At 39.7% G+C, this 27490-nt stretch overlaps 1 protein-coding gene and 1 long non-coding RNA gene across 2 annotated transcripts in view; one reads left to right on the top strand and one right to left on the bottom strand.

The window, feature by feature from the left end:
- Nucleotides 1-27490, top strand: part of SUCLG2 (succinate-CoA ligase GDP-forming subunit beta) — a 263040-nt gene that overhangs the window by 42963 nt on the left and 192587 nt on the right. Inside the window, exon 2 of the mRNA XM_020890178.2 lies at nt 17458-17599. Within this exon, the coding sequence (XP_020745837.1) occupies nt 17458-17599 (142 nt within the window). The remainder of the gene's footprint in view (nt 1-17457; nt 17600-27490) is intronic.
- Nucleotides 3863-11307, bottom strand: LOC139031240 (uncharacterized). Its single transcript, XR_011483704.1, has 4 exons — nt 11214-11307; nt 10727-10869; nt 5790-9161; nt 3863-4794 (listed from the first exon to the last, which is right to left on the bottom strand). It is a non-coding gene; the product is annotated as an uncharacterized lncRNA (long non-coding RNA).

The raw sequence follows: 27490 nt of genomic DNA on the forward strand, positions 1-27490 counted from the left end.
ACCTCTTCTCTCGTGATCTGGACTGGTGAGAAAGGACATTTGGGCTAGCAAGATGTTTCTGATGCCCAGTCAGGGAGTCTCTCAGTCAGAGAGACTCAGCAAAATCTATAGCTTGACTTTACTTAATGAAGTAGTTTCTTACTGTATCTGCCCTTCACTTAGCTAGTGAGGTAAAAAAACTCTCCTGTGGGACTCCCATTGCTGATGAAGGAGGCTATGAGGATGCAGTTTCCTTCTCTGGACTCTCAAGTAACCTGTCCCCTCTCATATAGCGGACAGGAGTCATCAAATTGTTTCTTCAAAGACCACATAGTAGGTATTTTAAGCTTTGTAGCTGTGTAGTCTCTGTTGTGACTACTCAACTCTGCAGCTGTAGTGAGAAAGCAGTCAGAGACAATATGTAAACAAGAAAGTTCACCCCAGACACCTTGTCAAAATATTGCTTTCAACTATGTATCAGTCCTCCTGAGAGATTTTGGAAGTTGATGTACCTTTGTCCATCTTGAATGTTCACACATGGCGTTCATTCCATAAAAAACTGAATTGAGTATTTGCTGTGTACCATACAGTGTTCTAAGCAGTGGACATGCATCTGTGAACAAACAAGTTTGGGCCTGATGGACTTGACATTCTAGCTCTATAAACATATAATATTAGTTACAGATATGGAGAAGGAAATGGCAGCCCACTCCAGTGTTCTTGCCTGGAGAATCCCAGGGATGGGGGAGCCTGGTGGGCTACTGCCTATGGGGTCGCAGAGTCAGCCACGACTGAAGCGACTTAGCAGCAGCAGCAGCATAGATAAGGAGTCATCAAACGGGAACAGCATTGTCTAAATTTCTCTGTATTCATACTTGCCATTCCTGCTTTTTTCATTTGGAGTTCAGTCAACTGCACTAGTTATTTTAACAAGAATAATTTAATGTAGCAAGTTGATTAAAGAAATGTTGGGAGCGTTGCAGGAAAGGGGACCCCTTCCAGGGCCCAAAACTGGGCTCTTGTCTAACACTCGGAAGTGAATTGTCCAAGGAGGCACATTTGCTGACAAAGCAAGAGATTTTTTGGGAAAGGGCACCCGGGTGGAGAGCAGGAGGGTAAGGGAACCCAGGAGAACTGCTCTGCCACATGGCTTGCAGTCTCGGGTTTTATGGTGATGGGATTAGTTTCCAGGTTGTCCTTAGCCAATCATTCTGACTCAGAGTCCTTCCTGGTGGTGCACGCCTTGTTCAGCCAAGATGGATGCCAGAGAGAAGGATTTTGGGAGGCGGTCGGACAGGTGGTGTCTCCTTTTGACCCTTCCCAAGCTCTGCTGGTTGGTGGAGGCTTATTAGTTCCCTTTTCCTTACCAGGACCTCCTGTCCTAAAACAGCTCATGCAAATAGTTACTATGGTGCCTGGCCAGGGTGGGCGGTTTCAATCAGTGTGCTTTCCCTAACAGGAGGACTGCAGGGACAAAAAGAGAACCCTTACTAAAGCAGAGATTGTAACTGTAGGAAGCAGCTACCACCCCTGGAATAAACTCTCCAAGAACTTGGAAATGGGGAGGAAGAATCCTGCAGTGCTGGGACCCAGAGCATTCAGGAAGAGGCACTGCCTGGCTGGGTTCCAATGGCTCTGAGGCTAGTCTAGGAATATAGGCAGAACCTTTTAAACTGAAAGCAGGTGCTCTTGGAACCAACTGATACTGCCAGGGTGAAGAGCTGTGACTCGGAGCTCTCATGAAGGAATATCATACACTGAAAGGAGCAGATACTTTCTCCATCTTCCAGCCTTCTCGTCTTGCAGTGGTGCCATGTATTGGCAGAATGTAATAGGAAGCCGGCTGGCAAAGGAGAAGGTGATTTGCAGGGTTTCAGTTAGCAGAGTGGTGGGCGCCTAGGCGGGAGGTTTCAGAACTGATGAAAAACAGGTTAATAACTGGCGCATAGTGATAAGGCTGAAGTGTGGGCCCTTGTTCTGCACTGAATCCCAAAGAAGTTGTGCAGAACAATAAGATAAGTGGAAATACCTGAAAAAACAAATATGTACTTTCACACAAAGGTAAACAACTCCTGTTTCCTTTCATCTGATATTATGGTTAGTTGTGTACTTGAAGTTGTTTGCAATCTATGGTATTTCCTAAGGGAATAACTAGTTCCATGGGATCTAAAGCAAATGTCAAGTGAAAATTGGTTTGCAGAAAACTGTGAAATATATCTAAATATGCATATTTTTTAAATGATTGGACTTCTCAGAACCTTTAATAAGATAATTTGTGTTGAGAATTTGTACGTAATGAAGTAAAATGGTGTATTTGGTAGATATTTGACTATGAACTTCTCTCCGCCAGTTTCTAGTTCACTAATTTATCTCCTGAAAGTATTTCCTTTACTTTCAACGGATCTCTTCTTGCCTGTTTTTTTCCACTAATCAATTAAAAATTTTCAAGATCTTTAGATAAATTTTTTAATTGCTACATTATTCTGTGACATGTCTGATGTGTTATATTTTTTAAGGCACAGTTTTGTGCTTTGTTCTACATGAGCTTTTTTGTCTCAGATAATAGTTCTTTTCTTTATTTCTCTTTCATGATGTTGGTGGGCTTCCACTGTTTATTACTGACTTTGTTCTTACAGCGTCCTGCTGTCAGTGACTGTGGGGGAGGGGCCAAGCATGGAGTCCCATGGAAGGTGTCAGTAACCAGTCTCTTCCCAAGGTGTCAGGGGGCACATGGGTCACTGTGTCAGCCCTTGGGCCCAGGTGCCCCAAAACACCACTTTTTGTCTCACATGTCTGGTGCTTCCTGACATCAGTTAAGTTACCCTCATGGTTGCCTTGGCCCCTCCTGAGCTCCCTGTGTGCCAGCCTTCAAGTTTAAAGTATAATCAGTTACTTTCACTTCTGGTACAATTCCTGTCCTAGTTGTTTTACATGTGGGATTCTATTTCAGTCTAGTTCCTATTTGCCTGACATTCTTCAGGGATTTTTCTCAACTTCTGGTCTACCAAGTGTACTCCCTTCTTCACTATTATTTTCTCCAGTGCTGCTATGACTGTTTTGTTTAGACATTTTGGCCCAATCTTGTGTTCTTCCTTTCTGTGTCCCTACTCTGCTTAGCTTTATTCTAACCTTGTAGAGTAGGTGATGCTTACTAGTCAGATTGCTTTTGGGAGGGGACTTGGTCTCAAGGTGGCAGGTCACTTCTCCAGCCATCATTTTGGCAGTATTTCCTTTGGGTGTTTCCTCTGCCTTGGGAAGGTCAGGTGCCTCAAAGATGGCAGGATCTGTGGAAATCACAGATATCCACAGATCTGAGGGGAGTGTCCTCCACTAGAGACAAAGGAGGAGGTCCTCCAGAAAAGAGCTTGGCAGCCAACAAAGGAAAGGAGTTATTATTATCTTTTTTTGATATTTATTTATTGGGATGTACTGGGTCTTAGTTGCAGTATATAGGATCTACTTTGAGACCAAGGATTGAACCTGGGCCTCCTGCATTGGGAGCTCGAAGTCTTAGCCACTGGACCACCATCGAAATCCCAAGGGCGAGTTATGTAAGCTGTTTATCTTGGGATAGCCATTGGATGCTGGCTGAATCTGGCCACATGGAAAGTAATGGAGCACCATCTTCTCATTTCTTGCCTTTCTGTGTTGTTTCTTGATCCCAGATCAGATTGAAAAACCTCATAGACATTCATTTTTTTTTCTACAGCCCTGTAAGGTTGTAATGGTTGATAATTTCATTTAACTTAGTTAAAGAAGATAAAAGGTCATCTACCAATGAACGATAGGGCAAAGATGGACCACCAGATCTTCAGCTTCACCCTTTTAAGCCCGTTTCTCACTGTCAACTCCTGAACCCTTCATCACATTACCAAACAGTACATCATATTTTGTAGTTTTATTTCTCATTTTCTCTGTTAACTTTTAGTTTGGACCAGGTGTTTATTTGTAGTAATAATGTATAACATTTCACTCTAGGCTCTTGAAAGAAAAATAATTAGGATTAAACTTTCTTGAGATTTCTTAGGTTCTTTTGAATCCTTCAATTTTAAGAGGATATAAAATGATTAGAATATTATTTTCTTTGCTGCTCAGATATTGAGTGTCACATTGTCTATTTTGCAGGTCCTTTTGTCTGTGTGTGCTTTTCAGGTTTTTCTGTCATCACAACATACTTTTCGAATGAATGACAGTATTTCTTTCAAAAGTTTCCTGGAACAAAGTGAATGTCATGTATCCTATGCTGTGGGATAAATTCTCTTTTCAGGAATTATTTTGAAGTTTCATTTTCATATTATCTAATTTTCTGAAAACTTTCCGTGAAGATTCACTTCTGTGGGTTATTTATACAGATATATGTAAAATTTAGCAATCTCTGCCTTTCCAACTCTGACTAAAGAAACTCAGATTATTGCAAGAGAAGAGATGACTAATATAAATCAAAAGGTCTGGTGTCTATATTTCTAAGTAGGACATTTATATAGGATATTGGGCAGTCAGATTTAACACTTGAGACTAATTTCTCCTCTTAAGTGGGAATTCTGACAGTGGAAACATGAAGAAAGGGACACTCTATATGTTGATAACTTTCTTAATAGACAATTCTAAGATCTCACTCTCCAGAGTAGTAGTATTTCATTCACCAACAAGAATGAAGTTTCCTTCTAAACACAAATAATGCACTTGGAACCTTGCAGACACCAATTATCATTCTGTACAGCAAGCCTTCAAAATGTCAGATGGTCTCAGGAATTTGCCCAGCAAAGGTCGATCATTTTCTACTCTCCGAGTCATTCTTCAGGGTGCCAGGCGAACCTGTGAGATTGAGTTAGCTGGGTCACTCAGAGCTGCTGCCATAAAGAAGCCATGAGAAGTCTCTTTCTATCAGGTGAATCCCATTAAACTCAAATGTATCCTAAACTGTTAAGTGCTATTAGATTGTTAGAAGGAGCACAAGTGGGTTGATTGAAATAAAGTTGGCCCCTTGCAAGCTTTCAACTGAAAGCTTTATTGGAAGGGACTTCAGGGAGTAATTTAAGAAGAGCTGACAAATTGGGAAATGAAGGGAAGGGAGTGGGGAAGGTGGCAGGGCTCTATTGGGGAACTGAATCTGATGCACTGAGTTGACACATGTGACTCATGGTAATGGCCATGCTGAACACATGTAACAAAACACCTTCATAGACCTTCTGTGTTTATATCCTCCCAGCAACCCTGGAAGGTTTGGTGTTCTGCTTCACTAATATCTCTGCTTTTCATACTCAGTGTCACAAGCTCATTTGGGGTGAAGTTCTTGAGAGCAGGTTTCTCACACCTTTGGGCAAGGTTGCTGAAGAAAAGTATCTACCATTTTCTCTTCTCTGAGTATCACATGTCATCTCCTCTGGTGGCATGTATAAAATGATTGGCTGGGATTACTGAGCAATTAATGGCCCCAGAATACAAAGTTGAGCACTGGCTGTTATATTATTCCACTATTCTGAATTTGTTCTCCTGTGAGCGCTTTGCATGAAGACTATTCTTGGAACCCCAAAGCCACAGAGACTACCACAGAGACTCACTTGCGTGAGTGAAGTATCTCTCTCTCTCTCACACACACACACACACACACAAACACACACACTTTTTATGAGGTGAAACAGTAACCTGATTTTCAGGAAATTACTTGTAGAGTTACTCACTCATGCTCTAGAAATGAGCAGAAACACAAGTTTTATGAACGTGAACCTGACATAAAAGCAAGCCACCTGGCCCAGCCCTGTGTCAGTTCATGGATGAAAAGCCGTATCCCCCTGCTTCCCTGAGCTCACCTGCTGTGCACAGCTGTAGAGCTGGTGTGCTGGAAGGGCCTGAGCACGCGGGCGGATGCTTCGTGCTGGCTTGATATGGCTGTGACAGCTTGGCAGCAGGGGTAGGAAGTCCTCCAGAGCTCAGTTACTCAGGTACAGTGCGAGCTGTTGGCACCACGTGATCCCAGATTTCTTGTAGATCTGACTTTTTACTTCTCCTGATGAAGATTATTTTTGGCTTGCTGTCTTGTATTTTATTGATTAATAAATCCATCTTAATTCATGGACTTAGGCATAGTTATTAAGTTTATTGTGTTAAGTACATAACTATTTTAAAAATGGATAATGATGAGATTACTGTCAAGTCATATGTGTGTCCAATATGAAGAAGTTTCAAATGCTGCTTTCTTTTTATATTTGCTCAGATAATGTTTAAATGGGCTTCCCATGTGGCATTGAGGTAAAGAGTCTGTCTGCCAAGGCAGGAGACACAGGTTTGATCCCTGGATCAGGGAGATCCCCTGGAGAAGGAAGTGGCAACCCACTCCAGTATTCTTGCCAGGAAAATTTCTGTGTACAGAGGAACCTGGTGGGCTACAGTCCATAGTGTCGCAAAGAGCACATATGCACGCAATGTTTAAATAAAGGTCATAAAGTGTACTTGATACTGTTAAAGTCTCTTGGTGCCCCTTTCCCAAACTCATGTCTCTCTCTGACTGTCTAAACTAGTCACTGTTCTAAACTTGGCATGTCATTTTTTAAATTGATTTGATATGTTAACTCACATTGTTGTAGAGGGAAGAACTTTTCCTCTACCCATCTTAGGTTCATTGTCTGGGTTCCTTCAAATTAGGCTGAGGAAAAAAGAGAAAAAGTTTTTTTAACAGGTGCAGTGTGCACACACATGGCAGCACTCAGTGATGAGTAACTTAAAGGGGTGGTCAGAACTCAGGCTTTTATGGCATCTTAACAGAACAATAAATTTGTAGGGGAGTGATAGGATGAAGGAAAAGGACTTCTAGGGGGAGCAAATTGTGGGAGGTTAAATAGATGGGGGATACTGATGGAAGGTAAGGACTAGTTAGTAGGTTTCTTGAGTTGATCCCTCTGGTGCTGTTTCTGTGGTGAGTCTAGATTTATCTCCCGTGATTAAGAATCATTCTACTCTTGGGAGGGGAGTTTGGGGGAGAATGGATACAAGTATATGGAAGACTGAGTCCCTTTGCTCTCCTCCTGAAACTATCACAACATTGTTAGTCAGCTGTACTTCATATGAAATAAAAAAAAAATTGAAAGAAGGATCATCCTGTCCTTCCTTGTTTGTGCATGTGTGTGTCAGGGACGGGGCGGGGAGGGGGGGAGAGGAAGTTGGGAGCAGAGTTTTTCTTGCATCTGTTTCTTTTTGTTTACATTTAGCTCAGAATAATCCTTGTGCCAGAATGACATATTTTGGGGTAGCATGCTCTGAACCTCTTTATTTATCTCCGTAAAATTGTTTAATATTATTGTTTTCCCTGTTTAAGTGTGCATAGTCTTATGTGTCCCCCTCTTGTCTGTCACTTGCTTTTTTTTCCTCTCTCTGTTTTGCTTTGAAAATTTGTTTGTGTTGATCTATTTCAAGAGCTGGCTTATTCATTCGAAGCATTTAAAGAAATTCCATTGGATATGCCACATTTTATTAATCCTTAGGATTTATTTCTTGTTTATTTTATTTTATTTTTTTTTTTTTTACTATTTCTGCTTGCTGTCTCTTTAATCAAGGGAGGGCTTCTGTTTTCTCCTTGGAGAGAAGCTGCAGATGGGCCACTGTAGCAGGAGAGTGCTATAGGAGGGCCGTTTGCTTGTTGCCCACTGGGATCTATATTAAATAATGGAAGAAGGTTATAAGATCAAAGACCCAGCAGCTCTGATGTTGTGAAATGATGTACAGAAGTGTCAATAATTAAGTGTAATGCAAAGGCCAGTTTGGGCAAAAAAGTCCAAAGTTAAGATTGTTTCTAAAAAAAATGCTTTTTTATAACTAGCAGGTACATAAAACTCACCAGGCTTAATGAATGAACCTTGTAAAGTGTGTGTGTGTTGGGTACATGTGTGTGTCTAATACTAGATTTCTTTTTACTTATTCCCACATCTGATCCATGAGGAAGCTTTGCTTAATTACCAAATTCTGCCGTCTATTTCTGTTTACATCTCCACCACCTTCTCTGTGGTCTAGTTGAGGAGTCTACAAACTGTGGGCTGCTAGCCACATCGTTTTTGTAAATAAAGATTTATTGGAACACAGTCCTGCCCATTTATTTATGTATTATCTAAGTGTGCTTGTGCTATAAAAGCAGAGTTAAATAGTTGCAACTGAGACTATGTAGCCTCAAAGCCTATAATATTTACTATTTGGCTATTTACAGAAAAAAGTTGCAGGCTGTTTTCTGGTTTAATATTGCTCTATTAATTTGTTTCGTTCTGTTAAACAGAAGACACAGTGACTTTTCTAAAACGTGAGTTTGATCTTCTCATCCTCACTGTGAGTGAAAAAAACCTCAACTCCTCTCTGTAGCTTCAAAGCACCTGCATGGCCTGGTCCCTGCTCACCATCCCACCCGCATCCCTTTGAGGATCCCCCTCGCTCTGGTCACACGGAGCCTTTCCTGCAGCAGATCGGTCTGCTTGAGTTCTCATGGTTACTTCACACGTCTCCCTGCTTTCTGACGTCAGCTTTTTGCCTGGATGACATTTCCTCAGAGGTGACTGCTCAATCTGCAGTTGGCCTCCATCATTCATTATGCATATTTTATTTCCTTCATAAGCTTCTTTGTAATTATACTTTTCATTTATGTGCTCACGTCTTTCTTCCTTGCTTCCTCTCTTAGGATGCAAACTCTGTGATGACAAAAAACATGCCTGTACTGTTGATCTTTGTTGCCAAGCATAGTGGCCGCCACATTGTAAAGTCCAGTGGAAAATTGTTGAATGAATGAACAAGGTATAGCTTCTGCCTAATTCTTTGGTAGTAGTTAAAATGCACGCATATATTTATGCTACCTAATTTGTTTTCTTTCTCTATATAAATAAATCTTGCCCACTTCTGTTCACAGTGTAAACTTAAGGTGATTTTCCTTCAAAACATAATCAAGCTGGCATACTCTTCACCAGGGAACAGGCAGGCACTTTGAAACACTGTTTCTCAGGATTTTTAGAGCCTTTCATACATTTGTTTCTGCTGTTGTGTTAATATGCTAACGTTTTTGGAGGTTGTATTTTTTCTTTCCCTTTCTTGCTGCTGGCAGAGCAGCAGTGTGGAGTTATGGAGTGAAGCCTCCTTTGGGCATCTGTCCTTACTACAAAGAGTTTTACATTTCTTTGCTCCTTAAAAAAAGTGCTGCTTTTCTGCTGAACCTAGGATAAAAAGAATGAAGCAGTTATCTTTGAGCATCTTAATTCTTTTGACTTAGTGAAATCCATTCAGGAACCTGTCTTATTCAGAGCTTCTCATTTTTCCCTTGAACCTCCTTTCCAGTTCAGCTCAGTACTGTCCTACAGTGAAATCCACAAAACAGAACCTCCCACTTCTCCTCTCGCCCTAGTTTATTTCACTGCCCGGGACCCACTTTTGTGGGCTAGGAGGCCATTCAGGATTTCTGCCTTACTGAAGAGCACAGACTCTGGAGTCTGGCACGCACAATCCTGGACTGGAATGCGGCTCTGCCTATAACACTTAGCTTTCCTGAGCCTTTACTTGCTCATGTATAAAATGGGCTTCTGCTAGTTTGTTTCCTTCTAGAGTGGTTGTGAGAATTAATTGACAAAGTACTTTTCTGGTAACTAATACAGTTTCTGCAGCTTCGTGGCACTTAACAATTGCCAGCTAGTATTTGATGTAGTCTTAAAATAGAAGACTTTGCCGAGGTACTTAAAGAAGAATTAAATCTAAATAGCAACCGGCTGTGATCCAGTGTCTGGAGAGTCTGAAAGGGCAGCTTTCAGTTCTTTCCTGGTAGGACAGATTCTTTTATTTTTGTAACAGTTGCTGCCCCCCTTACTGTGGGCCTTAGAGAAGATGTACCATCAGAGATGCATTGTAAGTGAGGCGTGAATAGCCTCCGGCTCCTAGTCTGATCCTCATCTAATAGTTTATTGTAAAGAAGAATTCAAGTATTACTTCTCTTGATCACTGTATGGCCAGGCCACTCAAGATGGCTGTTCTCTTGCTTTCTGTCCATCCACTGTCTGACCAGTGCCTGCTTCACCTACACCCTACTCACTCGACTGACCTTCCTGTGAACTTGCCCCATGTCCCAGCTATTGATTGTTCTTATCAAAGGGGTAGTAAGGAGCATGCCCTCTCTGGTTTCTGTGGTAACTAAAGAGCCCACCTGATGTCCATTCCCCCCTAACTTGTAATCTCCTCCTCCCCCCAGAAGCAATCCTCCGCACACACAATGGGGTGTTGCTGCTCCAGGACCCTGCTTCAGGCACATACGTTCCTCATCTTATTGTTTACATGATCACCTACTGTTTTTATTCTAATGAGTCCTGTCTCCTTGTCACCCTGTTCTCCTGACTTGTTTTGCTACATTAAATAATCATAGCTAACCTCTTTTTGGTGCTTATGATACACTGGACATTGTTCTAATTGATTTGTATTTAGTCCCTACAGCCACCTATAAGGATGGGCCTGTTCATTTTCTCCCTTGTAAATGAGGAACCTCATTTCAGCTGCCATTTCTCTCATCCATAGAGGGTGGCTTTCCTCTGTACCTCTGTTAAGAGTTTAGGGACTCAGCCATAGGGGACTCATTAATTGGTTAATTAACTTCCTTACAGTGTGCAAAATGGGAATAACATGAATGGCACATGGCCAGTTCTGGACAGAAAGGATGCTATATTTTCAAAGGTTACCCACACAAAGGCCCCACACTTTAGCTTGAACACACAGTAAATATAACAGTCTTGGTACTCACTTTCCTGCTCTTTCTTCCGACATTATTCTTTCCTTTCCATAGGCTTAGGCTTCAAATCATGATGCTGCTCTTCCTTATCTGTTTCTTTAGCATGTTTTCTTTGTGAAGCAGGAGTTGACTTGCTGGCATTATCACATAAAGGGCTAAATAGAAAAGTGCTATTATTATTATTGTTATATTATTTTATAAACAGGATTCCACTTAATCTCTTCTCCAGGGCATCAGTGAAGTTGCTACTTCATCAGAGTCAGTTTTAAGCAAGCAGACCTTTTTCTTTATGGCACTTATACTGAGACACATCAAGTTATATCTGTCTTTTCATTTGCACCAGCATGTTTATTTGAAGCCTAGTATTTGCTAGGTAACGTGACTAAGGTAGATTTATGGGTCCTAATTTGCATACAGAATAACATTGGCAAAAACAAAAATATAGCAAACGATACCAACTCTTAGCTGCCATAGCCCACCGAGCATCTGCCTTCCTTACCTGTAATGAGAGGGAAATATATTTTCTTTCGAGTTTACAGCTAATTCCTTGTTTGTATTCTACTCCTGTCAATGCTTGTGAGAGCTCAAAATGAGGTTTAAGAGCCTCTTCCTGCCTAATAGCAGGTGTTCCTGTTAGAGGTGGTAGTTCTGTGTCACAGAGGAAGCAAGCCTTTGCTCTCCCACCCCAGTTTCACACCTCACTTGAAGAAACCTCGCTACATTTAAGTAAGCGAGCAAACCCTTCATTGTCTAGGCAAGTTAATAGACTTGAGGTTATGCATTTGGGTTAAAACCTAGGTTTAATGACTTCCCCTCAGTGTTGTTTGAGTAAATTGATTTTCATTCCACAAATAATAAATTTTTTGTTTGTTTTAAGTTATAGATTAGGTTAAATCTTTCTTTGATCACCATGTTCCTGGTCTGCCCCCCTCAGATTCACTGGCATTTCAAGTTTGGTGAACTTCTGGCCCCTTTCTTACTTACCTACTTACTCATATGTTTATCCTTGAAAGATACAAAATACTTCTTTGTGTGTGCACACGTGTGTCTGAAATATATATGTTATTCTACTTTGCCATTTTCTTCCAACGTGTGTTGGAAAACAGTGTTAGGCCTCCATACTTCTGAGGCTAGACTAGTCAATGAGAAAGTTACTCTGAAGATCTCGGTGGTCACCACATCAACGGTTTATTTCTTGTTCATGCAAATGTGTGACTCTGAGGCAAGGGTCCTCCACGTAGTAACTCAGTGATCCATGCTCTCTTTCAACCTTCGGACTCCGCTGTTTCCACATGTGGCTGCCAAGTCTTGTAGCCAGCAGAAAAGGGCACTGAAGGGTTGCACGTGGTGCTGCAGAGTTTTGGCACAGTAGGTATAAGAGAGCTGAGAATGGAGGGAGCGCGTGGACACTGGTGGTCGTGTGTTGCCACAGGAGTTTTCAGTGCTTCATATAGCTTGATAGCTTGAATATATTGTGGTTTAATCAACTAGTCTCCTATTGGATGAGCATTTAGATCACTTTAAACTAAACTCTTTATTATGTACACTGCTACACAGAAGAGCCTTGTATGTATCTCAGGTACACATGTGAGTATTCTGCTAGTTTAAACACTCAAGAGGTAGACTTCCCAGTTCAGAGATTGTGGGTGTTTTGGTTACTGCCATCGGTGCTGTCAGCATTGTTTTTGGAGTTGGTCTCTCTGGTGTTTGATCACCAATGACATTATCAGACCTTCATTGTTTTCCCCTATCAAATAGCATCTTTGTTACTTTTGGCAAAATGGCTTCTCATTTTTGTTGTAAATTCTATTTTTCTGGTTAGTAGTGAGTTTTCGGCTTTTTCTCACTGTCTGTTGTGCTGCCTTCCTGAGTGAAGCAGGACCGTGGATGGTCAGGCTGAAGAAAGACAGGGCGTGTGGAGAGCCGGTGGGCGGATGTGGCTTGTGTGTTCTCTCTTTGAGGATGGGGGCACCTAGCTCAGTGACATTTCTTTCTATACCCCCTTTATTGTTTTTTTTTTCCTCCCATGGTGTTATTTCAGTAGTCTCTACACCTCTAATTTTAAAACCACGGGGAAGGATGCTTTCTTTGTCGTGTCATTTTTTTTTCTTCTGTCTGTCTAATTATGTGCTTTGAGTTTTCTTATGAATTTTTGCCTGCTTAGTCATTGTCTTTTTATCTCTTGGTTCTCTTTGTCCTTTCCCTCATTTTTCATTCTTTTTCTTCTGCCTCTGCTCCCTTATTCCCATAGGCCCTTAAATCTTTATGTGGTGTTTTTCTTTTAAGTTGTATTTTCCCTTTCCCCTCCAAGCTTAGAAATGCTTGCTTTGTCAAAGAGATGTGGAAGGGAAGGGAGCAACAGAAATCCGGAAGGAAACCAAACCCAGGTGCCCACCCACTTCAGCTGTTTTGAGAATATGATGCTGTCCCTGATGTGGTCACGTTGCCAAAAGTTGTATGAAAGAAGGAAAGGACACTGAAATTAGTCCCTTTCACAGTAGGATCTCTGGGCACATTACTTCCTATCTTTAGATCTCAAGTTTTTGAATACAAAAAGAGGAGGCTGACTCTAGTGGCTTCTCTAGTGGCTCAACAGTGAGGAATCCGCCTGCCAATGCAGGAGACACAGGTTCGATCCCCCGGTTGGAAAGATCCGCTGGAGAAAGAAATGGCAACCCAGTCTAGCGTTCTTGCCTTTTAAACTTCATGGACAAAGGAAACTATTGGGCTGCAGTCCATGGGATTGCAGAGTTGGACAGACTGAGTGCGCACACAGACACAGTTGCAAAGAGCACAGGAAGTGATTTAAAGGCCAGCAGGCAAATGTAAAGGCAAGCAGGCAGAAACAACTAAAAGGCATGGGGTCACATGATCTTTAAACTCTTTTCTGTTACATTCCAGAGTTCATAGATTCCCTGGGAGATTCTTGACTTCTTCAGTGAAGATGATAGTTTAGGGTTTTAACAGGTCATTCCTGTTAGGAGACAGAATAAACTACTCACACCATTTTAGAGTCTTCGGTCAGCATCCACTCATACCTTCTCTTCCCTTACTCCCAAAACCTGGAGCAGCTACATTTTTCCTTACATGCACTGTGCCAGCATTTCATGAGAATCTTATTTCTGGTAGATTTTTGGCTTTTTGAAGACAGGAATATGATCCTGCTCATACCAGTCTCAGTCTTTATTATCAAGAGGCTTCTGGGAATGTGGGGCCAGAATATAGTCACAGGGCATCAACAGTATTATATAGTCAGTCGGTGCCATTGATCGGAGGAGCTTTGCTGTGTTATAGTCATCTGTGTTATATTGGGGCAGTGGTCAACCCTGCACCCTGGGTTTCCTAACTGGTAAGACGGTTTTTATTAGGAAAAATTAGGTGCCACAGATAGGCTAAATTCTGCAGCAACAGCAAAAAGCTAAATGTCAATGGCTAAAAGTCCACAAAGGGTTATTTTTCACTGCACATTGATTATGATCCACCTGGGGATGGTCAGTCCTTTCTCTAACCCCTAGCTCATAGATCAGCTACCATCTTGAATACTGACACTCTCCAGGTCATGAGAGAGCCTGGATGGGTAGAAGGGTTGACAATCAGATGCTGGACCTGATGTGTCATGTACCATATGTACTCATGCCTTATTACCTGGAACTAGTTGCATGGCCTCACCTAACTTCGGCTAAGGCAAGGAAGTGCCTGATAGAAGGACAGTTTGGAATATTTGTTAGTTAGCATTAATGGTAAGTACAGAGATAGATAATAATACTTGACTTTTCATGATTTTTTGGCCATTAGATAATATGAATACTAACATGCTCAGTCAATAATAGGTAGAACCATTATTATTATTATTGTTATTATTTAGCAGTTGATTACATTTCCAGCATTCTTTACAACATCCTTCTACTTAAAAAGTGTTTCTCTTCTTTTTTCTTCTCATGAAAATGCTAAAGTAGACTTAACTTGTTTGTCTCTAGACATATCACAGATTCTTAATGAAGTTGAGTTAATGAAGTTTTAGAGCAAGACAGGGGCCATAGTTTAGAGCTGACAGATACAGGTCATTATTCTGTAAGATGATCACTTTGTGAAGTGATGGCTTGAATATCAGCAGTGGCTTCAGAACTATGTTCACTGTGTTGGTTTTCAATTTAAGAGCCAAGCAGCTTTTCATTTTGAGTCAATGCAGAAACAGTCAATATGTATTATATGTCTATGAAGCTGGTCTCTGGATCAATTGCAATTAGTTTGCAGCAGATTGCATTAACATATCTAAAATTAATACAGCGAATGTTCTGATGAAAAGAAATTGACCACAACCACACTATGGTTGTTTTTAGTCTCTCTCAAATGTTCTTTTCAAACAGTATTTTTTTTCTTCTTTTGTTAATGGCTTTAAATTGGTATGTCAACTTAGACTTAATGTATTGACCCTTCCCTAATTTGCCTTTTAAAAGTGGTCCCAGAATGTGGCACATTACTAATGTTCAGTCGTTTCTTTCTTTAGGGGACTTTTACTAAATGCCTTAAGCTTGATTTTTTTTTTTTTTGTCATGTTACATGAGGTGCTGTTAAGACTGCTAAGTCAACAAGTACATTAATCTTTCAATTGTGTTTTTCAAATTACTAATGTTTCATCAAGATTTAAAAATTCAGAAGTAAGATTAACAAATTATATGTAATTAACAAATTATATACAGTAAATGTGAGCATTATGTCTGGTAGTTTATTTTTATCTTAGCATTTTCTGTTTCTAAAGAAGAAGTGCAGGCAACTTCAGTTTTAATAACATCATTACCAATATTTATAAGGTTGGAACAAAGAGACAGCTTGAGGCTTGATCATGTTGAAATGTGAATTTTTTACAAGTGTGTATAAATTATGTTATGCTTATTTTAGATCTGAAGGAGTTTTACTTTTTTTAGAGCAAGTCAGTTTCTGGAAATGAAAATTATCTGTATCAGGGCACAAAAAGACAAAAGGCAGAATTTATTCATTTGGCTATCTTACTGGTAGTTTTTCAGTTTCTTCTGTATGCCAAGCACCATCACATGCTTCATACAGATGCAAAGAAGTTGAAGACACACTCTGCTGTTGAGTAGAACCCAGCCTTGCTGTAAGGTTCTGGAGCCTTTTTGGAATGCCTGCCGCCCAGAAAAGCTTCATGAGTGCATTGTAGCTTGGAGATGCCAGAAGAACATGCTGTTTTAAGGACACATTAGAGGTCTTGAAAGCTAATGGCTCCACGTGGTAAAGCCCTGTGGACCTCAGTTTATGGTCCGTGTGATATTGCTGTCACTCACCGAGGCCCTTGCCTGAAGTTTCTAGGAAGTGTGTCAGGTGATCTTCCACAACCAGTGTTGTGATCCAGTTGTGTGATTGATTTTTTGGTTGGTTTGTGTATTAATGGCATTGTTATCTTACCTCCTGTGAACAGTGGTTCCTTTGTATCATAGCCCATGGATAGAAATGAAACTAAGTGCATTTATTTTTTCTTTTCTTTTAAAAACAAGGCTTATGAATTTAATAGGCTTCCCTGATAGCTCAGTTGGTAAAGAATCCGCCTGCAATGCAGGAGACCCTGGTTCAATTCTTGGATTGGGAAGATCCACTGGAGAAGGGATAGGCTACCCATGCCAGTGTTCTTGGGTTTCCCTTGTGGCTCAGCTGGTAAAGAATCTGCCTGCAATGTGGGAGACCTGGGTTCTTTCTCTGGTTTGGGAAGATCCCTTGGAGAAGGGAAAGGCTACCCACTCCAGTATTCTGGCCTGGAAAATTCCAAGGACTGTATAGCCCATGGGGGTTGCAAAGAGTCAGACACGACTGAGTGACTTCAACTTTCACTTCACTTTCGTGAATTTAATAGATAATGTTATTGATCTTATTGGATAGAATGAGAAGAGTGTTTTCATGTCATGCTATCCTTTGATCATTTTCTTTGAGTACAAATGAAAGCTTACTGATCAATGCGTAGTGGAAGACCACTTTCACATGATTCTTAAGCAGTTACTTTAATATACAAATTGCAGTTTTTAGGAATTAGTAACTTAATTAATGGTGACTATTTCAGGTTACTATACTCAGCTTTGGTGATTTGGAGTTAATCTCATTAAACACGTAATGGAATCCATTAAAAACCACAATAAAGAAATGGATTAGTCTGTGGCCCATTGACCTCAAAGGGTTAAAACAAATTTCCTGAGTTATCTTAATGTTTAATGATGTATATACAGTTATTTAAATAACCCTGTGAACTTTATTTGTTTGGAGACAGGGGAAAGCATATGCTGTATAACAGAGCCCTTAACAGTTTTAAAAGTAATTTTTTATTGAAATCCTTACAGACTCACAGGGAGCTGCCAACTAGTGCAGCAGTCCCATGTCCTCATCACCCAGGGTCCCCTGGTGTTGACATCTTACATAGTTTAACTCCAGTATCAAAATTAGGAAATTGGCCTTGACTGAGCTACAACTGAAGCCCCCCATTAACTAAATTTAGACCTTATTCATTTGGGTGTATGTGCAGTTGTCCTTAACAGTTTTGATTAGAAAAACAATTAAGCATGGAGAATTCATTTATATATATATATATATATATATATATATTTTTTTTTTTTTTTTTTGCCTGTAAGATTTCTGTTGCTAATTGATGTTTGAGGTACCTATAAGACTGGCCCTACCTGTTGAGTGTTACTTTTCTTTCTCTTTTAAGTCGTCTTATCTCTCTTCCCCAATTTCTCTAGGTGGTTCAATTAACCTCCAGAAGATGGCTGAACCTGCAGGAATACCAGAGTAAGAAATTAATGTCTGACAACGGAGTGAAAGTTCAAAGATTCTTTGTTGCAGACACTGCCAATGAAGCTCTCGAGGCTGCTAAGAGACTAAGTAAGCTAATTCATAATGGGTGAAATATGCTTGGCCAAATTAGTGAATTCACAGGTAGTGGTTTCCCACTAGTTAAATTTCTCAGTTGCAGGTTATAGTAACAGTGACAGGTACAGTGGAGAACTTTGAGCTGTAAGGGCAAAATGCCCAATTAAGAAAGCTTTATTCTTCTACATGAGACGGAAGCGTATGTGGTACCACTCTATAGTAATTTTTCCATGTTTCTCAGCCACCATTTCACCTAGTTCTCTTATCTGTGGTTTAGTGGCTGTGAGAAAATTGCTTGAAGGGTATAAAGTGTCAAAGAGAAGCTTGTTGCAGGATGAGTCAGGAAAGACAGTTGGCATCCTTCTTTAAGCCTCTGAGAACAAGGAGAAAGTTCCCTCTTAGTGACTGGAGGAGAGAAAGGGAAGAATGTGCATTTTGAAATCCTGCTGACTTTGGTTCAATGTTTTGCCCTTTGATTTATCAGCTCTGTAACTTTGCATAAAACTTTTTATTTTCTGTGCCTCATTTTGTTTGTCTGTAAATCAAGGCTAATATGTTTACCTCCCAAAGCTATTTAGAGCCTTTAAGGTAGCCTTTAAGGGAGACTGCATGGAGCTTCCCTGGTCTGAGTGGTAAACAAGCCACCTGCCAGTGAAGGAGACACAGGAGAAGTGGGTTTGGTTCCTGAATTGGGAAGATGCCCTGGAGTAGGAAATGTCAGTTCATTCCAGTATTCTTGCCTGGGAGATCCCATGGACAGAGGAGCCTGGCAGGCTACAGTCTGTGGAGTTGCACAAAAGTCAGACACGACTTAACCAGCTAAACAACAACAATAAGGGAGATGGCACACTAGCACATGGTAGAAAATCTAGTTCGTTTCCCTAGTTATGGATTGAGAAATGAGGACTCAGACTTTGCTGTTTTTCAGTGAACATTCCTTTAGTGCCATGTAGACTCTCGTTGTCAGTTTGGATAAGTACCATCCATTAGAAATGTGAGCCACACAAATATTGTTAAATTTTCTAAGGCACCTTAGTAAAGGTAAAAATAAATAGGTGAAATATATTTTAATAATATATTTTGTTTACTCCAGTATATCCAAAATACTATCATTTCAAAATGTAATTAATATAAAACAGTTTTCAAGGGGTTATTTTATATTCTTTTCTTGTGCTTAGGTCAGTTCAGTTCAGTTGCTCAGTCGTGTCTGACTCTTTGCTACCCCAAGAACCGTAGCACACCAGGCCTCCCTGTTCATCACCAACTCTCAGAGTCCACCCAAATCCATGTCCACTGTGTCAGTGATGCCATCCATCCATCTCATCCTCATCCCCTTTTCCTCCTGCCCTTAGTCTTTCCCAGCATCAGAGTCTTTTCCAGTAAGTCAGCTCTTCACATCAGGTGGCCAATTGGAGTTTCAACTTCAACGTCAGTCCTTCCAATGAACACCCAGGACTGATCGCCTTTAGAATGGACTGGTTGGATCTCCTTGCAGTCCAAGGGACCCTCCAACACCACAGTTCAAAAGCATGAGTTCTTTGGCACTCAGCCTTCTTTATAGTCCAGCTCTGACATCCATACATGTCTACTGGAAAAACCATAGCCTTGACTAGACAGACCTTTGTTGACAAAGTAATGTCTCTGCTTTTTAATATGCTGTCTAGGTTGGTCATAACTTTCCTTCAAAGGAACAAGCGTCTTTTAATTTCATGGCTGCAATCACCATCTGCAGTGATTCTGGAGCCCCCCAAAATAAAGTTAATCACTATTTCCACTGTTTCTCCATCTATTTGCCATGAAGTGATGGGACCGGATGCCATGATTTTCTGAATGTTGAGCTTTAAGCTTTTTTTCACTCTCCTCTTTCACTTTCCTCAAGAGGCTCTTTAGTTCTTCTTCACTTTGTACCATAAGGGTGGTGTCATCTGCATATCTGAGGTTATTGGTATTTCTCCCAGCAATCTTGATTCCAGCTTGTGCTTCTTCCAGCCCAGCGTTTCTCATGATGTACTCTGCACATAAGTTAAATAAGCATGGTGACAATATACAGCCTTGACATATTTCTTTTCCTATTTGGAACCAGTCTGTTGTTCCATGTCCAGTTGTAACTGTTGTTTCCTGACCTGCATACAGGTTTCTCAAGAGACACATCATGTGGTCTGGTATTCCTATCTCTTTCCAAATTTTCCACAGTTAATTGTGATCCACACAGTCAAAGGCTTTGGCATAGCCAATGAAGCAGAAATAAATGTTGCTAATGCTCAAATATCTGGTTTATATATTACATCTCCAGGACATCTCATTTCATATTGACCACATTTCAGGTGCTTGAATGACACATGTTGTGGCTACCCTGTTGGACAGTACAAATCTGGACCCTAGGAAGATGTGTCTGTGCATTCTTTGCTTGCAACCTGGGAGAGCAGTTGTTTCCCATTAAAGAATAAAGAATAGAGCATCTGCTCACTGGCATTGCCCAGGCAGCTGTAGCAGAGTTTGAGAGTACAAAACAGAGGCAGGCTCTGTATTTCAGTTTTTTAATTTTCTTTGCTCTGTTAAGAGTAAGCAGTGAGGTACTTCAGCTAGTACTTGTTGTTTTACCTCCCTTTCAGAGTTCCCCCAGGTGCTTAAATGCGGCTCCTTTATTATGTCAATTGAAATATATATGTATTCTTTCTTTCAACAAATACTTACTGTCACCCACATGTTTTAGGCACAGCTGATGCAGCTGTGGAGGATGAGTGAGCCCATTTTCTCCTTTGAAGTTGCATTCTAGAAAGGAATGAATTTGTACTTTTCAGATGCTAAATGTAGAAACTGAGAGCAGTTTATATTTTAAGAAACGAAAATTGGTTTTATTTTCAAGAACTATCAAAATTGGTTTTTATGGTGGAAAAAACATTAGACCTACACCTGGATGAGAGTGCCCCAGTGAACTGTGGTAATAGACTCAGTAAAGTTAGTATTGCAACATCTTTACGTGAAAGGGTCATTTTTGTTTTATACTCTTGTGGTTTGGGGATTGGGTAATGAGAGCAAGATATGTAAAGTTCAGGTTGGTCTTTGCTCTTCATTTCCCCCGTTATTTCCTCAAATGTGCTGACTCCCTGTACTCCAGGTGAAGAATCTTTGTTGAGGGAACTCTGGAAGCCAGCTGACGACCGCCCGCCCCTTTAAGTGGCGCACAGCTGCTAGGACTCATCTTTCAGGCTTTCACAGAGGTGCGGAGTTGACTAATTGGCCTCTTAGCCATGGATTTGTTTTATAAGCATTTATTTAGCCACCACTTTGTGGTTGGGGCTTGTATACTGTGTCAGACAGGATTTTTGCTCTGGAGGAATTAACAAGGTGATTTCACATTCTAGGGGAGGGAAAGAAATGAACAGTGAAGCAAGCTTAAATAAAAACTAAAATTCAAAAATGAATATCACCTTTTAAAAAAAGGCATTGTGGTACTTGAACAGTGGTTTTTAAAGAAAATGAAACTGAATTGAGAATGATGTGGCTGTATGTGTGCCTTGGCCAGTGCATACCCATGATAATCCTTAGATGAGGTGGCGGCAGGAAGGCCTCCCTGTGATCTGCTTAGAGCTAAAAGGGAATTTAGAGAACTAACAGAGCATCTCATTTGCTGCACGAATGAGTAATCCTCCTCTTACTCAGTGAGTAGTTTTGGTGGAAGGAAGAGCTCTGATTTTTGTTGTTTAATAGATACTTTTGATCAGAACAGTAATTTATAGTATTGGAGGAGGAGGTGGAACCAAGTCTAGTTGATAAAAATGAAAGCAGTTAATAGTGAATATGAAAGGAAGCATGGACATCACTGAGATAGTTTGGAGAGAGCAAAACAAGAAGAATCTGGCAAAATTCCATAGTGTTTATGTTCTTATCAGTGTAAATTGATAAGCATCAACAGCACAATTGAGAGATTCACCAAATAAATTTGAAGTTAAAGCTGGATCACATATATATGTTCCCAATTGTTCTGAAAATGGGACCTCTGCCTTATAATTTTAGTATTTTAATGGGGAAAAATTATATAGAAGAATAATGTGTGTAACATGCAATAAGCACTCTATAAGATATTACTGTTGCCACCATAGGTGACAGCAGAGTCATGTAACTCTAAATGGTTCACTACTGTCATGAGGTAAAGTCGCAGACAAATCAGAGACCTATGATAATGAGTATTTTGTTGACTGTATGTTCAGAGAGTTCATATTATAGTTTGCAAAGTTTGTAAGCGACTGAAATGTATTAGCTTACCTTTCTGCTTTATTGATATTTGGGTATGTTTTGAAATAAAAGACATTTTGTAAAATATTAATATTTTGTAAAAATATTAATATTTTGAAGACAAATATTGATATTAGTCATGTCTGTGATTTCCATTGTAATCTCTGTGTGGATCAGCTCACAAATCTCTTTGTGTTTAAACTCACACTGCTGGTTTTCTGTTTGCCACCCACTTATGGTGATCTCCTTTCCTGGCCCACATGGAGCTTGTCTCTTCGCTGCTCTGAACACTTTCTCCCATTTAGCTCTTCGTACTTACCTGCTGAGATACCCCTGTGTCATCTTTAATGCTTCTCATGTCTGTCATATTCATGCATTTGCCAAAACCTGCTATTTTTAGCACAGCATTGTTATTTTGCTAAAGCAACTAAACAGGTAAGGAAAGGTTAAAAACAGCTAGTGATTGACAGAGATGGGATTTCTACCCAGGCAGATTAGATTTAATTTCCTCCTCAAACATTTTTGCTCTTTGCTAACTTGATGATGTTGTTCTTAGGAGATTTTAATAGATGGATCAGCATTTTTAAGATAGGAAATGCATATTAATAAAATTAGAAGATTGAATTAAAACTAGATGTGGCAGGTTCTCAGACAATTTATAGAAACTCTGTAATCTTCAGATATTTTCTTAATGATGCATTTTGTTGTATCTATTTTGGAAAGACAACTTTTTGCTATATAGTGATGGAAATCTTGTTAATTTGAACATTTGTTTCAAATGGGTAATACAAACCTTTTGTTTTTGAAACAATTAATGACGATAAGATATTGAGTGAGACCTTCATTTTCTTGCACAGAAAATGGACTTGTGTCTGATTAAGAGAGTAAATTTGGTTTAGGGAATTAAATTTTTAATATATGGATAATATTCAATTCTGCAGCATTTTTTATGAGCTACCTTTTGTAATCATGCTTTCAGAAAGGAATTGTTTCCCTTGCGTGTAATTTTCTCAGGAGACTTATTAATTATACAAATTTCTCCTGTATGGATTGCATTTAATGTATACAGTCAGCAAATAATTACAGAATACCTATAGTGTGCATGACTAACTTCTGTGTTGTCTTTCAGTTCACTTTAAAAATGAAGACATTCATCTCTCACATAACTCTCAACTCTAAAGGCCTGTCTCAAAGGAGATGTTTATAAAAGAATAGATGAAATTTACTTCAGACCACCACTTGTTAGTTTTTGGAATCTCCACAGTTGTTGCTTTTTTAAAAAACACTTTTATTTATTTATTTGTTTTGTTTTTGGCTATGCTGGGTCTTTGTTGCTGCGCAGGCTTTTTCTCTAGTTGCGGCAAGTGGGGGCTTCTCTGCAGTTGCTGTGCATGGGCTTCTCATTGTGGCGGCTTCTCTCGTTGTGGAGTGCGGGCTGCAGGGCGCATGGGCTTCAGAGCGTGGGCTCCGGAGTTGTGGTGCGTGGGCTTGGTTGCTCTGCCGCGTGTGGGATCTTCCCAGATCAGGGACAGAACCCATGTCTCCTACATTGGCAGGAGACCTGTGAGCCACCAAAGAAGCTCTTCCCCCCCTTTTATATAATCACATCCTAAAGCCTGGTGAGTTACCTATACCATTAAGGGATTGTATTTTATATAAAAAGGGAACTGCTGTCCTTTGACTGTAGATTGACATGTACTGTTTATCCTGTAGGCAATTAAATACATTGTAAGCCTCCTTGGTGCTTTGTCATATCCAATTATGTGGTGAGGACCTTGCACAAAGATCTTAAACAACCTTGTGTTGAGATGGTGGTCATTATGCTGTTGTAACAACAGGTGAGGATAACACTGGATGCTCTGTAGTAAATCTGTTTACCACTGTATCATCTGTCTATTATTTTGAATCTGCAGTCAGGAATGCAATTGCAAGGGTGATGGCAAATACAGGCCATTTAGAGGATAAAGCAATGTCTGTTTTCTGGGAATCATGGTGGTGAGTCATCCAGATAGAAGGTGTTTATGGTAGGTTCTGAGGCATAGTGAATGTTCAACAATAAATATTATTGTTGCTCACAAAATTTTCATTTGCCCATGTTTACTTAGAAATGCTCCCTAAAGGAGCATCTGAATTGATAATAAAAACTGTCCCTGACTATGTTTATTAAGACTATGTTTATCCTATTCAAAAAAGTAGAGCCTTTAGTATTATTTCCTACTGAATATACTTTGTAAAGAGATCCCCCACTTTTATAAACTGGTCATCTCCTTAGAATTCCCCTTTGCTAGAATATCTTTTCCTAGTTATTTTGTGCTGTTCAGTAAATAAAAGTGGCAGGAGATCCATCGAGCGAAGGGTAAGATCAGGACAGGTTGTGGGCAGGCAGGGTTTATTGGGAGTGAACATGAAGCTTCCTGTCAGTTTCCTTCGAGAAACAAATGAGAACAGAGCTTTGAAAATCAGTGCCTCAACTTGATTTTTGTCTATGTAATAAGGTAAGGATTAATTCTTCTCACATTTTGACCAATAAAAATAATATTGGTGGGATTTAACCTTTGGCCTCTTGCCATGTTCCTGGTATCATGGTGAGCATTTTGCAAGTGCAGTATCATGTCCTCATTTAAACCAAAGGGAAGGCTTTCCTTTAGGAACTCGTTCCAAATATTACTGGATCCTATGTGTCACTGATTGTGTATCCACAGTGACCCAACAATTTCATTCAGTCTTTTCAATGTGTTTTTAATGGAGTTACTTATTAATTTGTTTTTTAAAGCTACCTCATTGTGAATGAACAAAGAAGTTATGTGCATTATCTCATTTTGCATGTCTTTCCTATGAATAATTTGTGCCTGCGGTCTTTGACTCACCCCAGGGTATGTTATGAATTCTAAATGTCCAGAGGGTACTCTGTAGGGGGTTGTAAATGTAGAATAGCTTTGCCTAGGGTATGTTGGCATAAAAGCTAGCTTCTTATCCTTCTATCCTTATCCTTCTTATCCTTCTATCTGGACATACTGGTCTTTTAAAAGAAACCTTAAATATAAACAAAATCACCGCAGTGGAGACTGCAGTCATGAAATTAAAAGACACTTGATACTTGAAAGAACAGCTGTGACAAACCTAGACAGCATATTAAAAAGCAGAGACATCACTGCCTTCATTGGCAGTGGGAAGATCAAAGGAGATCAAACCAGTGAATCCTGAAAGAAATCAACCCTCAATATTCATTGGAAGGACTGATGCTGAAGCTGAAGCTCCAGTAGTTTGGCCACCTGATGAGAACAACTGACTTGTTGAAAAAGACCCTGATGCTGGGAAAGATTGAAGGCAGGAGGGGAAGGGGACAACAGAGGATTAGATGGTTGGCTGGCATCATCGACTCAATGGACATGAGGTTGAACAAACTCCAGGAGATAGTGAAGGACAGGGAAGCCTGGTATACTGCAGCGCGTGGGGTTGCAAAGAGTCGACATGACTTAGCAACTGAACTGAACTGAAACATAAACAGATAAATCTCTTCTGATTATCAAAGAAATATTTTGATTTTGAAACTACGAAAAAGCACAAAGACCTCCTATAGTCTCATTACCCAGGGAGAACCTGCTTTAATATCAACTTATTCCCTCCATTTTTCTTCTGCATTCATTCAGTCAACAACATTAGTTTCTGTGCACAAATTTACATAAATATAATTGACAAAGAATGTTTGTTTTTAACTTTAGGAAAACACTATGCATATAGTTTGTGTCCTACATTTAAAAGTCCACATAATAACAAGCATTACCTAAATATTAAATAATGTTTTTCATAAATATTATTGTAATAGTTGTAATCCCTCAATTGACTGTTTCCTATTGTGACTTACTTAGATTGTTTTTTCTATGTTTGCGTGTTAGGGAATGCTAACTTATAACTGCCCAATTCTTGATAGATGAATATAGTAAGGAGTTTTTAGTCACATATGGGTTCAGTATGATGTTCTGGTTTGCCTCTAATAGGTGACTCACAGATTAAGACTCCTTCATCATTTCACTCTGGCCTCTTCAACACATGTCTCAAAGACGACCTGAGGATTGTGTCTCTTCCAGCCACATAAGAGAGAAAAAGAGCTTGGAGTGTTGTGTGTGGAGATTGCATGGACTGTATCACATTCTATTGGCTGAAATTTATCACATGGTCACAATGAACTGCAGGAGAGGCTGGGAAATTTAGTCGTAATGTGTGTAAAGGAAGAAGAGGCAATGGGTTTGGTCATCATGGTAGTGGCTTCTGGAGCTTTTAGAATTTGGGGGAAGTTTGTTTATTTGCTTCTTGATTTAGAAACAGCATGAACTGTACAGTCAAGACATCATCCCAGGGCTACTTTAATTACCTAAGTCACAATTTGCTTGATTATAAAATTGAGGCTAATAATACATGCGTTAAGGAATGATTTGAATTAAAAAATAAAAAGATAAACATAGTGCATACCTCATTTACTCATGAATTTACCTTCTTTCCTTCCTTTTTTTTTTTTTTTATCTGAACTGAGTGAATGTTTCAAGCCATCATAAAAGGCATATAATAACAGCTGTTAAAAGCATCAACATCAGATAAAAAAATAACAGTGATCACCGCCTTTGCAGTAACACCAGAGTGTTTACCTGTACTTATTGCACAGCTCATCAGATGATTTGTTAATGAATATATTACTTGTATTCTGTTGGTTGATACTTTCTAGGGAGATGAAAGTATGTGAAGTCAAAAGTGCATAATTTTAAAAGAAAATGAAAGATATTCTTTCTTTACATTGCAGCAGAATAAATATTACTTAAGGCATTATGCTTTTAAGATGCTACTCTATTCCCCAAGGTGGTTGTTACAGGAATTGACACTGTTTAACAGCTGTTCATAAATAGTACTAAGACTCCACTTGAGTTTTCTCGGTTACTTAAAAAAAGGTCAGGAATGGAATTGAAAAAACTTAAAAAAATATATATTTCTTGATCTACCTTAGGATACAAACCAGATGAGTAAATGAGCTACCTCAATTATGTATCTTTTTTTTCTTTTCATTCTGTGTGGAACAAGCTAACGGATTTGTGAGTCCATTATTTTTCTCAGATTAAGTGTGGGGCAAGTATTATAATTTTTTTGTCTTTAAGCTTTTATATGAGCAAATATACCAGTCACTTCAGTATGGAGGAAGAAGCAGCAGATGGGATATCCATAATAGAGGAAAAATGATAATGCTAGAAGTATTTGATTTGCAAAAGTCAAACTGTTACCAAAATATTCAGGTGTGAGATGTAAAACAGCTTTATATAAACATATATTATCTTTATAGGTAACCTTACTCAGAATCCCTTACTACTCTTTCCTGTTTGTGGGTTCACAATAACCAGAAGTTCCCTTCATTTCCTTGTTTACTGAGTGTTTTTTTAAATCATTAATTGATACTGAATACTGTCATGCATTTTCTGCACCTGTGTAGAGCGTCACCTATAATATTATCCTGTTAATCCGTGTATTGTGGCTTGTGTGCATGCTCAGCATGTCCAGCTCTTTGCGACCCCATGAACTGTAGCCCAGTAGGCTACTTTGTCCATGGATTTTCCAGGCAAGAATACTAGTGAGTTACCATTTCCTTCTCCAGGGAATCTTCCCGAGCCAGGGATTGAACCTGTG

This window comes from Odocoileus virginianus, chromosome 26 (genome assembly GCF_023699985.2).
Source record: "Odocoileus virginianus isolate 20LAN1187 ecotype Illinois chromosome 26, Ovbor_1.2, whole genome shotgun sequence".
In the NCBI taxonomy this organism is placed as follows: Eukaryota; Metazoa; Chordata; class Mammalia; order Artiodactyla; family Cervidae; genus Odocoileus; species Odocoileus virginianus.